General features: G+C 52.0%; 1 protein-coding gene across 9 annotated transcripts in view; it reads left to right on the top strand.

The window, feature by feature from the left end:
• MAST3 (microtubule associated serine/threonine kinase 3) overlaps nt 1–13,362 on the top strand; it is a 74,525-nt gene that overhangs the window by 10,027 nt on the left and 51,136 nt on the right. For 2 of the 9 annotated variants that reach the window (XM_043502539.1, XM_043502537.1), the window contains exon 1: nt 2,993–3,307. The exons of 2 other annotated variants lie outside the window; for them this stretch is intronic. In XM_043502539.1, coding sequence (XP_043358474.1) covers nt 3,150–3,307 — 158 coding nt within the window. In that variant the 5' untranslated portion in view covers nt 2,993–3,149. Of the gene's footprint in view, nt 1–1,055; nt 1,189–1,677; nt 1,750–2,992; nt 3,308–4,880; nt 5,031–13,362 lie in introns of those variants that run through there. 5 more of the 9 variants (XM_038384026.2, XM_043502541.1, XM_043502538.1 and 2 more) reach the window with 5 other exon arrangements.

Raw genomic sequence — 13,362 nt, 5'->3', positions numbered from 1 at the left:
TTTGCTCTGAGCTGGGGGAGCCCAGGCACCAAGACAAATCCCTCCTGGCATCATACCAGTGGGATCGAACCAGGGATGGGTTTGGTCCTGTGTCTACGGTGGCACCTCAGTGCTGCGCCAAGGCCTCTGCTAGGAGGTGTGGAGCCTGCAGAGCCAGGCCCGTCGGACTGGGTGTGGGTTTGGCCCATTTTCCTCTGATGCAGTGTGGAAATCCAAGTGAACCTGAAGGCCAAGCTCAGTCACCCCTGCGGGCTTCTGGGTGGTGCCCAGCAGGGGCTGGGGAACACAGGTGAACCCTTTGCCTGCTGATCTCCGTGGAGGTGCCCACTCTGTGCACATACTGTGGCCGTGCAGCACACGGTTGGGGGAAGTTTTTGTGGCTGTGTCAAGGGCTCACCCAGTGATGCCAGGACTAGCCGCCAGAGAGACATGCTATGCAAAGGCCCGTCCTGGGGGAGGGTTTGCCATGAACGTGGTTTGACCCCTGCACTGACTCCTATCTGGACCAGGGCCTGTGGATGAGACCCTAACTGGGCTGGCAGCCAGGGACTGGGAGTAGCCCAGCCTGCCAGAGGAGGGCAGATTGCTGTGGGGCTGAAGGTTGCCCAGACTCTGGGCAAAGGGCTGAGAGCTGCTGTCACGTCTGTTGCAGCACCACGAAGGGAGCCCAGACTCAAGACTCGGGTGTTAGCCGAGGCCACCGCCGGCTCATGGGTGTCTATTTGGCCCAGGCCCTACGGGAGAGCAGGGAGGGGGTGGGGCGGGCTCCTTGGTGGGGGCAGGGAGACACCTGGACCTTGCACAGCCTGGGGCTCCCCTCGGATCTGGAGGGCCCCTGGCCCCGAGTGGCGCATGGTGGGTGCTGGGTCTGTGACCATCCCCTGCGGAGCCAGCGCTGGGTCCTCAGAGCCCCGGGGGGGTAGAGCCAAGGGGGGCAGGCGCGGGGAGGGGGCACGGAGCCAGCCCCGCAGAGCGCATCGTCCCTGCGCCCGGGCGGGGGCCGCCTCCCCTTGCGGGAGCCGCAGCTCCTGAGTGACGGGCGGGGGCGGCCGGGGCCCAGATCGCTCCAGCGCAGGCTGGCGCCTGGTGCCGGCCGCTGCGCTGCTGGGAACCGGGCCGGGCGGGGCGGCCGCCCCCAGCCATGAAATCGCGGAGGGGCCGGCTGAAAATCCCGTCTCTGACCTTGGAGTGAGTCCGGGGCGCGCAGGGTGCGGGGGGGCTGCGCGGTCCGACGGGTCCCCGGGCTGCCCCCTGCGCTGCGGGACCGTCTCTTCCCGGCCGGGGGAGCGCAGTGTCCGCGGACCTTCCCCAGGGAGAGCCGGCGGCAGGGCGCGCTTCTCTGCGCGGGTCCGCCGGGGCCTGGCTGGAGCCCGGCGCGGGGCGGGGGAACCCGTTCCCGTGCCCCCCACTCCCGACCCGCAGCCCCTGCGATTCCAGTTCTGGGCTCCTTGCACATAGGCAGCTGTGCTGGTGCTCCTCTCTCCTTAGCGTCCTGCTAGTCCAGCCCCACCCCCCAAGGGGCCTCTCAATCCTGACCCTCAAGACACCCCATAGAAGCCCCGCTGGAGGGGTCTGTGCAACCTGGAGGAGCGTGGCCTTGAGTCGCTGCTGGCCGGTGCATGAGGCGCTGGAGGGGGCGTTTGAATTCACACTGGTCTGGTGCATCTTGCTTTACAGTTTGTCTCCAAGTAGCCAGAGCCCGACCCTGCTCAGCCCCTGCAGCCCGTTACTAACCCTGCATCCCTGGAGGTAAGACCCTGCGGTCCCCTAGCACCACCCAGCACAGCTGGGGCTGCGACAGATCTGTCAGGGAGGACGGAAAAAGGGAGCAGCCCATGGGGCGCCCTGGGGAACGCAGCAGGCTGTAAACCCTCTGGTCGCAGTTCTGAGTGGGAGCCCCTGGGTGGCAGCGGCCCCGCCCTTTGCACGGGGCATCATGGTGCCGATCAGTAACCCTAAGTAACCCTCCTGGGCAGGACAGGCAAGGGAGGTTCCTGCTGCAGCGCTGAATGCACCTGCTGCCCTGCTCTAGGGCCAGGCGTGAACGAGTGCTGCCGTGGGCTGTGCTCTGCCACGCAGCATCCCTTGTACCGGAGTGGGGACACACGTTCCAGCCACGCCAGGACAGCCGGGGGAAAGCGCCCATCCCTTCTCTGCACCTGGGCCCCCAAAGGGAACTGAACCTTCTGCCTGAGGCTGCTCGTGAATGGCCCGGGGGGGTGAGGGAGAGTGAGTCAACGGGGTCCAGCCAAGAAGCCCACTGTGTTATACCCGGGGTCGTCTGGGTCAGTGCGGGGCTCAAGGCCCTGCTGCACCCACTGTCACTGCACAATTAAACTGCCCCCTCCCCTCAAACAGCTGGACGGGACGATGACAGAGAGGGGGATGGGGAAGGTGGCTTGGAAGCCTGCAGCTGGAGTCGTGATCCAGTGTGTGGCCCGTGCTCCTCCTGCCGGATAACGGATAACGTGTGGAGCTGCAGGAGTTTCCTAGCACTGCCTGTCAGGACAGGGCACCGCAGGGCTCGAGTGCGAGGGGGCCCTCGTCTGGACTGGGTGCCACCCGCGCTGGTGGCAGGTGACCTTGTTTCGCTTGGTATGAAACGGGGCCAGTGCCCGAGTGCCAGCACCTTTAACCCCAAGCAGGCAGCCTCCCAGCCCAATCTCTGCATCTCTGTCATGGGGGACAGGCTGCATGGCTGCCTTCTGCAGCCATTCCCGCTTGTCAGCGACACCCGCTCCGAGCACTCCTGTCTCTGATGCTCTGCGGGTCGGGCTGGGGGTCCTGAGTGACCTGGGCTCTGCGAGTTGGGTCTCTCCAGGCTGGGGGTATTTCTGTGGGGGGATTGGCTCTCGGCTGTGCGGGTTGGGACAAGCTGGGGGGCCCGGCTGTGTGGGTCAGGCTGGCAGGGGCTGGCCCTGTGGGTCAGACTGGGGGGCCCCGCTCTCAGCTGTGTGGATTGGATTGGGCTTGGGGGGCAGCTGTGTGCATCGGGCTGGCGCAGGGTCTCTGCATTGCGGGCTATTAGTTCACCTCCTCCCCTTGTCTCTGATTCCAACCGGGAGCGACCGTTAATGGGGCAATGGGAAGGGTTTTGTCTGACAAGTTAATTCCAACCCGGCTCCTGCTCCATCTGCAATGGGGCATTAATGCTGGACTCCAGCTGGAGGGGCAGGTCCTGCCTGTCCCGCACACCTCCAAGCAGATCCAGAGCCAGGCTCCTTCTGACGACGTGGCTGTGCGCTGGAGAGAGACCAGCTGGATCTGAGAGCAGTCGGACCCCGTCTGCCATTAGCCGGACAGGCACGTATGTGACAGCAGGGAATTGTACCCTCTATGTGTCTCTGTAACTGTGCCCTGGCTCCCTGGAGTGCTGCTTCCAAAGCATGCCCAGCAGCAGAGGGGGTGAGGGCATTTCCGGTGGCAGGACTCCAGGGAGCAGGGTGTGGGGAGACGCTAGGCAGCTCCTCTTCATGCCAATGTGTCTGTTTGCCCCGCAGGACGCAGCCTTGTGTGGAGAGGGCGGAACGTGACCTGGGTATTGCAGAGCTGTCATGGCAGCAGGGAGGATGCACCAAAGACTAGGGCAGTTTCCCAGCTGTTTGCTTTCTCTGGCTCGGCCGGAGGAGGCTGGCGCTGCTCAGTGGGTGGCAGCACGGGTGGGCCCCATGGTTCCCAGTGGTTTTCAGGCACTCCAGGGCCACGCTGCACCAGGCCAAGGGCCTGTGGCTGAGCCAGTGGCGTCGTGCTCGCCCCCAGGCTGCAGGGGGCATTTTCTGGAGCCGAGTTCCCTTCCCAGTAGCCGTGTGCCCCTGGGGAAGGCTGGGGGTTCGCGCTGTCTGGCGGCAGCTCCTTCGGTCTGACCCGGCAGGGGCTCCGTGGGAGTTGGGAACGTGTCGGCACCCGTTGTGTCTTGCGCCCGCCCCCCACAGCTCACAGCCCCCCAGGGAGGGGTTAGGGTTGCAAATTCTCTAATCACACAAAACCGAACACCCTAGCCCTGCCCCTTTCCCTGTGGCCCTGCCCCCTTCCTTGCCTGAGGCCCCGCCCCCTGTTCATGGCATTCCCCCTCCCTCGCTGTCTCGCTCTCCCCCACCTTCACTCACTTTCACTGGGCTGGTGTAGAGGTGCAGGAGCGTGTGAGGGCTCTGGCTGGGGGTGCCAGCTCTGGGGTGGGGCCAGAAATTAGGAGTTCAGGGTGCGGGAGGGAGCTCCGGGCTGAGGCAGTGGGTTGGGATGCAGGAGGGGGTAAGGGCTCTGGGGTGGGATTGGGGAGGAGGGGCTTGGTGTGCAGGAGGGGGCTCCAGGCTGGGGCTGAAGAATTTGGAGTGTGGGAGGGGGCAGCAGGTTGTGGCAGGGGGTGAGGGTTCTGAGGTGGGGCTGAGGAGGAGAGGTTCAGGGTGTGGGAGGAGGTTCTGCGCTGGGGCAGGGGGTTGGGGTGAGGGCTGTGGTGTGGGGCTGAGAGGTTTGGGGGGCCTCAGAGCTGGGGCAAGGGTTGAGGTGCAGGGGGGTGTGAGGGCTCTGGCCTGATGGTGTGGGCTCTGGGGGGGGCAGGGGATGAGGGTTTTGGGGTGCAGGAGGGGGCTCTGACTCAGGGCTGGGGCAGGGGCTTGGGCGGGGGCTTACCTCCAGCGGGTCCCAGTCAGCGGCGCAGCAGAGGGTCTGAGGCAGCAACCCGTAATGTCAGCATGGCCAGCTTGGGCGAACCTGAGGCTGAACCTCTGGCCATGGGCTGCCCTGCCCTCGGGACCCTGTTTTCTGGGATTCAAAGTACTCTGGTTTCAGGTTGGCCCAAAGGGCGGAGAAGCAGGGAATGGCTAGTAGCGGGAAGGGGACCCCTCAGCGCAGGCTCAGGGCTTGAGAGGCTGCGTTTGTCCTTTGCAGTCTCATAAAGAGGCACTTTCCTCACTGAGCATCAGGCTGGGAATGAGCAGGGTGGCTTCCTGGGCAGGCCGAAGATCCATGTTTCTCAGGAGGTCAGATCTGGTGGCAGCAGAGACGAGGGTCTCAAAACCTTACAGCTGCGCTGGGTACTTGCTTACAGCTAACGGGAACACTGTGTGCGTGTGCACGCTCTGCTCTGTGTGTGCGTGTGTGATTTTATTCTCTGCATCCTGTTGTACACACTCTATCCCAAAGTGCTTTGCTGAACTGATATGTTTACCGAGTGTAAGGACAGGTGGGAAAGAGGGAGAGAGGTTTGGGGCAGGGCCAGAGAGAATGGGGCTGTGTTCAGCTGAGATCTGCTGGGGATCAGAGATGTTGGGAGGCTGATCCATCGATTCATAGATACTAAGGTCAGAAGGGACCATTCTGATCATCTAGTCCGACCTCCTGCACAGCGCAGGCCACAGAATCTCACCCACCCACTCCTATGAAAAACCTCACCCATGTCTGAGCTATTGAAGTCCTTAAATCATGGTTTAAAGACTTCAAGGAGCAGAGAAGCCTCCCTCAAGTCAACCTTGCCCCATGCTACAGAGGAAGGCGAAAAACCTCCAGGGCCTCTCCAATCTGCCCTGGAGGAAAATTCCTTCCCGACCCCAAATACGGCGATCAGCTAAACCCTGAGCATATGGGCAAGATTCACCAGCCAGATACTACAGAAAATTCTTTCCTGGGTAACTCAGATCCCATCCATCTAATATCCCATCTCAGGGGATTAGTCCTATTTACCCCGAATATTTAAAGATCAATTACTTACCAAAATCCCATTATCCCATCATACCATCTCCTCCATAACCTTATCGAGTAGAATCTTAAAACCAGGTAGATCTTTTGCCCTCACTGCTTTGCTTGGAAGGCTATTCCAAAACTTCACTCCTCTGATGGTTAAAACCCTTCGTCTGATTTCAAGTCTAAACTTCCTGGTGGCCAGTTTATACCCATTTGTTCTTGTGTCCACATTGGTGCTGAGCTGAAATAATTCCTCTCTCTCTCCTGTATCCCTCTGATATATTTATAGAGGGCAATCATATCTCCCCTCAACCTTCTTTTAGTTAGGCTAAACAAGCCAAGCTCCTTAAGTCTCCTTTCATAAGACAAATTTTCCATTCCTCGGATCATCCTAGTAGCCCTTCTCTGTATCTGCTCCAGTTTGAATTCATCCTTTTTAAACATGGGAGACCAGAACTGCACACAGTATTCTAGGTGAGGTCTCACCAGTGCCTTGTATAACGGTACTAAAACCTCCTTATCCCTACTGGAAATGCCTCTCCTGATGCATCCCAAAACCGCATTAGCTTTTTTCACAGCCATATCACATTGGCAGCTCATAGTCATCCTATGATCAACCAATACTCCAAGGTCCTTCTCCTCTTCTGTTACTTCTAATTGATGCGTCCCCAACTTATAACTAAAATTCTTGTTATTAATCCCTAAATGCATAACCTTACGCTTCTCACTATTAAATTTCATCCTATTACTATTACTCCAGTTTACAAGGTCATCCAGATCCTCCTGTATAATATCCCGATCCTTCTCTGAATTGGCAATATCTCCCAGCTTTGTATCATCTGCAAACTTTATTAGCACACTCCCACTTTTTGTGCCAAGGTCAGTAATAAAAAGATTAAATAAGATTGGTCCCAAAACCGATCCCTGAGGAACTCCACTGGTAACCTCCCTCCAACCTGACAGTTCGCCTTTCAGTAGGACCCGTTGCAGTCTCCCCTTTAACCAATTCCTTGTCCACCTTTTGATGTTTATATTGATCCCCATCTTCTCCAATTTAACTAATAATTTCCCATGTGGCATGGTATCAAATGCCTTACTGAAATCTAGGTAAATTAGATCCACTGCGTTTCCTTTATCTAAAAAATCTGTTACTTTTTCAAAAAAGGAGATTAGGTTGGTTTGGCACCATCTACCTTTTGTAAAACCATATTGTATTTTGTCCCAATTACCATTGACTTCAATGTCCTTAACTAATTTCTCCTTCAAAATTTTTTCCAGGACCTTGCATACTACAGATGTCAAACTAACTGCCCTGTAGTTACCCGGATCACTTTTTTTTCCTTTCTTAAAAATAGGAACTATATTAGCAATTCTCCAATCATTCGGTACTACTCCTGAGTTTACAGATTCATTAAAAATTCTTGCTAATGGGCTTGCAATTTCAGGTGCCAATTCCTTTAATATTCTTGGATGAAGATTATCTGAAGCCCCCCGATTTAGTCCCATTAAGCTGTTTCAGTTTCGCTTCTACCTCAGATATGGTAATATCTACCTCCATATCCTCATTCCCATTTGTCATGCTACCATTATCCCTAAGATCCTCTTTAGCCTTATTAAAGACTGAGGCAAAGTATTTGTTTAGATATTGGGCCATGCCTAGATTATCTTTAACCTCCACTCCATCCTCAGTGTTAAGCGGCCCCACTTCTTCTTTCTTAGTTTTCTTCTTATTTATATGGCTATAGAACCTTTTACTATTGGTTTTAATTCCCTTTGCAAGGTCCAACTCTACTCGACTTTTAGCCTGTCTCACTTTATCCCTACATGTTCTGACCTCAATAAGGTAGCTTTCCTTGCTGATCCCTCCAATCTTCCACTCCCTGTATGCTTTCTGCTTCTTCTTAATCACCTCTCTAAGATGCTTGCTCATCCAGCTTGGTCTACAACTCCTGCCTATGAATTTTTTCCCCTTTCTTGGGATACAGGCTTCCGATAGCTTCTGCAGCTTTGATTTAAAGTAATCCCAGGCCTCCTCTACCTTTAGATCCATAAGTTCTTCAGTCCAATCCACTTCCCTAACTAATTTGCTTAATTTTTGAAAGTCAGCCCTTTTGAAATCAAAAATTCTAATTGCAGATTTATTTTTGTTAATCCTTCCATTTAGTTTGAACTGAATTAGCTCATGATCACTTGAGCCAAGATTGTTCCCTACAACCATTTCTTCTATGAGGTCTTCGCTACTCACCAAAATTAAATCTAAAATGGCATCCCCTCTAGTCGGTTCAGCAACTACTTGATGAAGGAATCCATCAGCTATCGCATCTAGGAAAATCTGAGCCCTATTATTATTACTAGCACTGGTCCTCCAGTCTATATCTGGGAAGTTAAAGTCTCCCATGATCACGCAGTTTCCATTAGTATTTACTTTATTAAAAACATTAAAAAGGGCTCTATCCATATTCAAATTAGATCCTGGAGGTCTATAGCACACCCCAAGCACTATCGTAGGAGAGGCTTTACTAGTTATCTTCCCCAATGTAATTTTTGCCCAGACGGACTCTGTCTTATCCATTGCATCGCTTCTTATTTCTTTACATTCTACCTCATCATTGATATACAATGCCACTCCACCACCTTTACCTTTGTTTCTGTCTTTCCTAAACAGCACATACCCTTCAATACCTGTAGTCCAGTCATGACTACTATTCCACCATGTTTCTGTTATCCCTATAATATCTGGTTTCACTTCCTGCACCAGTAGCTCTAGTTCCTCCATTTTGTTACCTAGGCTCCTTGCATTGGTGTACAAACATCTTAATTTTTGCTGTTTGGCCTCGCTCACATTTTGTACCCTATTAGGCACAGTCATTCTACAGCCAGTATAACCTATTAGACTAGTATCCACACTGCCCTCGCTCCTTATATACATTCTCCTACCCACGGCTGTATCCTTTCTTACTTCGTCTTCTTCCCTCTCAATGCTAAAATCTGGCGTGGAGATTACCTGGACATCTCCCAACCATCTCCCCCTAATTCCTAGTTTAAAGCTCTCTTTATCAGTTGTGCCAGCCTTGATCCTAGAAGTCTATTTCCTTCCCTACTCAGATGAAGTCCACCCCAAGAGAACTGTCCTCTGTCTGTGAATGCCTCCCAGTGGCCATACATCCCAAAGCCCTCCTTATAGCACCACTGCCTAAGCCATCTGTTGACAGTCATAATCTTGTCACACCTTTGTTGCCCTTCTCTAGGAACAGGAAGGATCCCACTAAAGATCACCTGAGCCTCAATTTCCTTAAGCGTCTTCCCCAGCCTAGCATAGTCTCCCTTAATACTTTCCAACGAGAATCTAGCCAGATCATTTGTTCCCACATGAAGGATAATTAGGGGATTCTTTCCTGCTCCCTTTAGGATCCTTTTCAACCTCAGGTCTACATCCCATATCTTAGCACCCGGAAGACAGCACACCCTTCTATTCTCTGGATCAGCTCTAGTTATAGGCCTGTCTATTCTTCTCAATAAAGAATCCCGGATCACATAGACCTGCCTTTTCCTGGTGACTGTGCTATTCTCCAGTCTCTCCCCTGTTCCCTCTGGCTGCAAGTTCTTTCCATTCGTATTTTCCCTTATAATCCTCTTCAACCCATCCTGTATCCTCCTGGGGCTCATATTTGGTGTAGTCTCCCTTGACTCTTCCACTTTTCCTATAGGACTAGCCTCTCTTCTCTTCTTCCTTACCCTTCCACCTTCAACGACTACCTGCTGAGCCCCTTCTTCATTTTCCAACTCTGCAAACCTGTTCCTAAGCTCTATTTCTCCTTCACTAGCCAGTCTTTTCTTCTGCCTGGTTCTTTTAGTCACATGCTTCCACTGACCACTTTCCTCACCCAGTCTCCCCTCAAAATTCCCCAGCCCTGCTTCCATCTGTGAGTCTGAGCTTTTCCCTTCAGATACCTCACATCTTTGCTCCATCATCTGCTCAAACCCCTTCCTAAACTCAACGAGACTTTCCACCTGCATCTCCAAACCTCGGATCTTTTCCTCCATCAGCTCTATCAGACGGCATTTCATGCAGAAAAAACTCTTACCGGGTCCCCGCTCCAGGATCATGTACATACCACAGCTTCCACATCCAGTCATCCTCAATGTGTCTTCCACTACAGGAGTCACTCCCACAGCTACCTCCGTATCTGTCATCCAGATGGAGCCTGCTCCTGCCCCAGTGATGGTGATTGTTGAGTGAACAGAGTGATGGAGGAGGGGTACGGAGAGACACAAGATCCAGAAGTGTGGCTCTGGTGGTGAGGTGGTAGGACCCTGAATCCTGCACACACTGGAGTGTGGGGTGCTGGCACAGGGCAGGCCTTAGTGAATGGCTGGTCTGCACTAGGAGGCTGCATGTGTGTATCTGTTACACTTGGTGTTATCGTTTTCCAGACAAACCTATTGTGATCCCCAAATCTGGATTCTCTGAGATCAGCCCAAGGGCCTGGTTCACTGCCTTGGCATTAGCGGTGCAGGATCAGGGCTCTGAAGCCCCTCCCAAAAGGCATCTCTCCTACATTACAGGTGCAGGTACCTGGTGCCAGTGGCACTAACCTGCTAAGAGGGTCTGAGTGACACAAGGCATGCCATGTCACAAGGGCATCAGCAGAAAGGCTCATGTTTCTTCTCACCAGGATGTTAGCTGGTTCTGGAACCCTTTGATTCCTTCCTCTTGCGTTAATTAGACTTGAGAGCATATTGAACGCAGTCAGTTTGCTCTGTGTGTTTATTTGTGCTTGTGTGTGCCATGACTGCATGTGTGTGTGGTTGTGCAGACTCCATGTGTGCATCCAATCAGCCCAGCATATGCTGTTGATAAACCAGAGGCTAGAGACTTTTTTTGGTTGGGTGCATTTTTACATGAGCAAAGGTGGGGGGTCCATAATGCTTTGCTCTCTCATGGTCCAGCAGAGGGAGTTCTGCTGGCTTGCACAACCCAGCATCTGTCTGGGGAGCTGGGAATTGACTTGCCATTTTCCTCCTGGAGGAGTCTCCCAATCTGTAAATCCAACCCCCCAGCTGTGGGACTGACACTTCTCTTGGGAAGAGCAGGCCTGGGAGTGCAGAGAGCTCTCAGAACATCCTAAGAAAGAAAAATTTGAAACTTTCCCCAAGATGAACCCAGGAGAGACCCTGGGGTGCTGGTGGCTGGTCGATTGACGGTGAACTTCTAAGTGGTTTGTAAAAAGAAAAGGAGTACTTGTGGCACCTTAGAGACTAACAAATTTTTAAAATAGTAAATTTGTTAGTCTCTAAGGTGCCACAAGTACTCCTTTTCTTTTTGCGAATACAGACTAACACGGCTGCTACTCTGAAACCTGTAATTATGTAAGTGGTTTGTGTTTCTCTATTAGTAAGCTGGCAGTAGGGGCACCAAGGTCTAAAGGGATGAGCTGCCATATTACAGAGAAGGAATTCATCGAGGTAACTGCACAGAAACAGTCAAACTAAGAATCACCTCTTCTCTGCTGAGCTTAGTTATCCTGCTAGAGAGTTTGATGCCAACCTCCGATTCCGCTTCATTATGGCCCAGAATTACACAGGTTCTTTCTCCAGTAGTTATTCTTTCCAGAGGGGAAAAGGTGCACTAAACCAAACCACACTGGGGAGATGGCTGCAGTGCCACAAAGCTCATTCCAGATGTCGGTTGCAGTTGGGGATAGATGTGTGCATTCAATATCTCTCCAATTTCAGAATACACTGCAGGGAGGTGGGGACTCACAGACTTTACGGTCAGAGGGGACCATCGTGATCAGCTAGTCTGACCCCCCTCACATTGCAGCCACGGAACTTCACCCACCCACCCCTGCAGTAGACCCCTAAACCCTGGCCGAGTTCCTGAAGACCTCAAATCATGGTTAAAGACTTGAAGTTATGGAAAATCCACCATTTACACTTGTTCAAACCTGCAAGTGACCTATGCCCCATGCTGCTGAAGAAGGCAAAAAGTGTCGCTTTCCTGAGTGAAACTTCTATAGGAATAGAATCCTGGGGTGGCAGGTGCTTGTTTTTGAGGATTTTGTTGCTGATGTTTAGTTCTTAGGCCTATTTGGTTTCATTCTTATACAAGTAGGATTATAGGACCAAATTATCTTAAATCGGTGGGGTTGCACCTGTTTACTCAGGCAGAAAATTTGGCCTAGGTATTCTGCAAGCAAGATAGTAGTTCCAGAATGATTCTTCAGTGTTTCAGGCCACGAGCCTGACCTTTCATGGCCAGAGAGAACTCCCTTTAAAGTCTCTGCTCTCCTCTACACTACAGAGTTAGGTAGATGCAAGGCAGTTTACGTCACCCTAACTCTGTAAATGACTACACCAAAATTTCTCTCCCATCAACAAAACTCGCCTGCTACATTGACTTAAGAACTCCACCTCCATGAGAGGTGTAGAGTCAATGTCAATGTAGGTTTCAGAGTAGCAGCCGTGTTAGTCTGTATTCGCAAAAAGAAAAAAAAGAAAAAAGAAAAGGAGTACTTGTGGCACCTTAGAGACTAACAAATTTATTAGAGCATAAGCTTTCGTGAGCTACAGCTCACTTCATCGGATGCAATGTCAATGTAGTTAGGGCAACACGGTGAGACTGTAGACACTGCGTTTCTTACAGTGACTGTTGCTGGCTTTCAGAAGCCGTCCCACAGTGCCCCGCACCGACTGTCCAATTGGTGCAAGCACTGCTGGTGAGGACATGCTCTGCCGATGCAAGGAGCAAAATGTAGACGCACACAAGTAATGTAATTACTGTGGCAGCTGTATGATGACGTAAATTAGGTCAATTTAATTTTTGTAATGTAGACATGGCCTCTGTGCCTGCAGAGATTCAAACCATGCTGGAAGCTCTCTAGAGAACCTCTGACACTTAACTGCTCCTATTCACACTTTCCAGATACTTGCCCTGTTTGCTGCAATGTTTTGGTTTTACAGTTGCTGTTTAAAAGGCTATAGACTGTGCTTTTCAGGCAGCTGTTGTATACTTTCTGAAAAGGTGATAACAAGCAATTTACACTTGTGATCACTTAGCACCTGCCCTACTAATCAAGCCAGGAGAGGAATTAAAACATAGGGGGATTATATCTCTAGGTTTTTCCTTTCCCTGTTGCAGGCTTTCCAATGTTACAGAGATCTCTCTTGATGAATATAAATGCCTGAGAGAATTCTCCAACACAGCAAGTATGTGATACTGTGCCCAGAAGTGACTGTACAAGACAGGGTGAGTACAGGAGGTCTCTGATGATAAGTCTAGAAACAAAATGACCCCGCCAGCCAGTCAACCAGTTTATTCATAAATACAGCAAGCGTTATCTAAACTGCACTTTGCAGGGTATGAATGGCTGAGGCATGGAATCTGTCTGGTCTCTCTGGCTGTGGGAAAGCAGCAAGCTTACAAAATTTTTTTTGTCTGACCTCCACTGTAATAATCAGATTCATGGGTCTCAGGAAGGATATTTATTTTGCATACAAAAAGAAACTTTCTGGGCATGACGATAAAATAGCCACTTCTTTCCACACAAAGGCAGGGCCGTGTTTAGCAAGGGTTGGCCTGGGCTGCTGAAGGGCAGGCTCTAGACATGTCTATGCTAGGGAAATTCTGTAAAGATTGCTAAAGCCAACTCAGTGCCACAGGTGTTCGCACAGCTGCCTGGGAGC

This window comes from Dermochelys coriacea, chromosome 25 (assembly GCF_009764565.3).
Source record: "Dermochelys coriacea isolate rDerCor1 chromosome 25, rDerCor1.pri.v4, whole genome shotgun sequence".
NCBI lineage: Eukaryota > Metazoa > Chordata > Testudines > Dermochelyidae > Dermochelys > Dermochelys coriacea.
The sequence above is the reverse complement of the archived record's forward strand: the minus strand, read 5'-3'. Positions and strand labels throughout refer to the sequence as shown.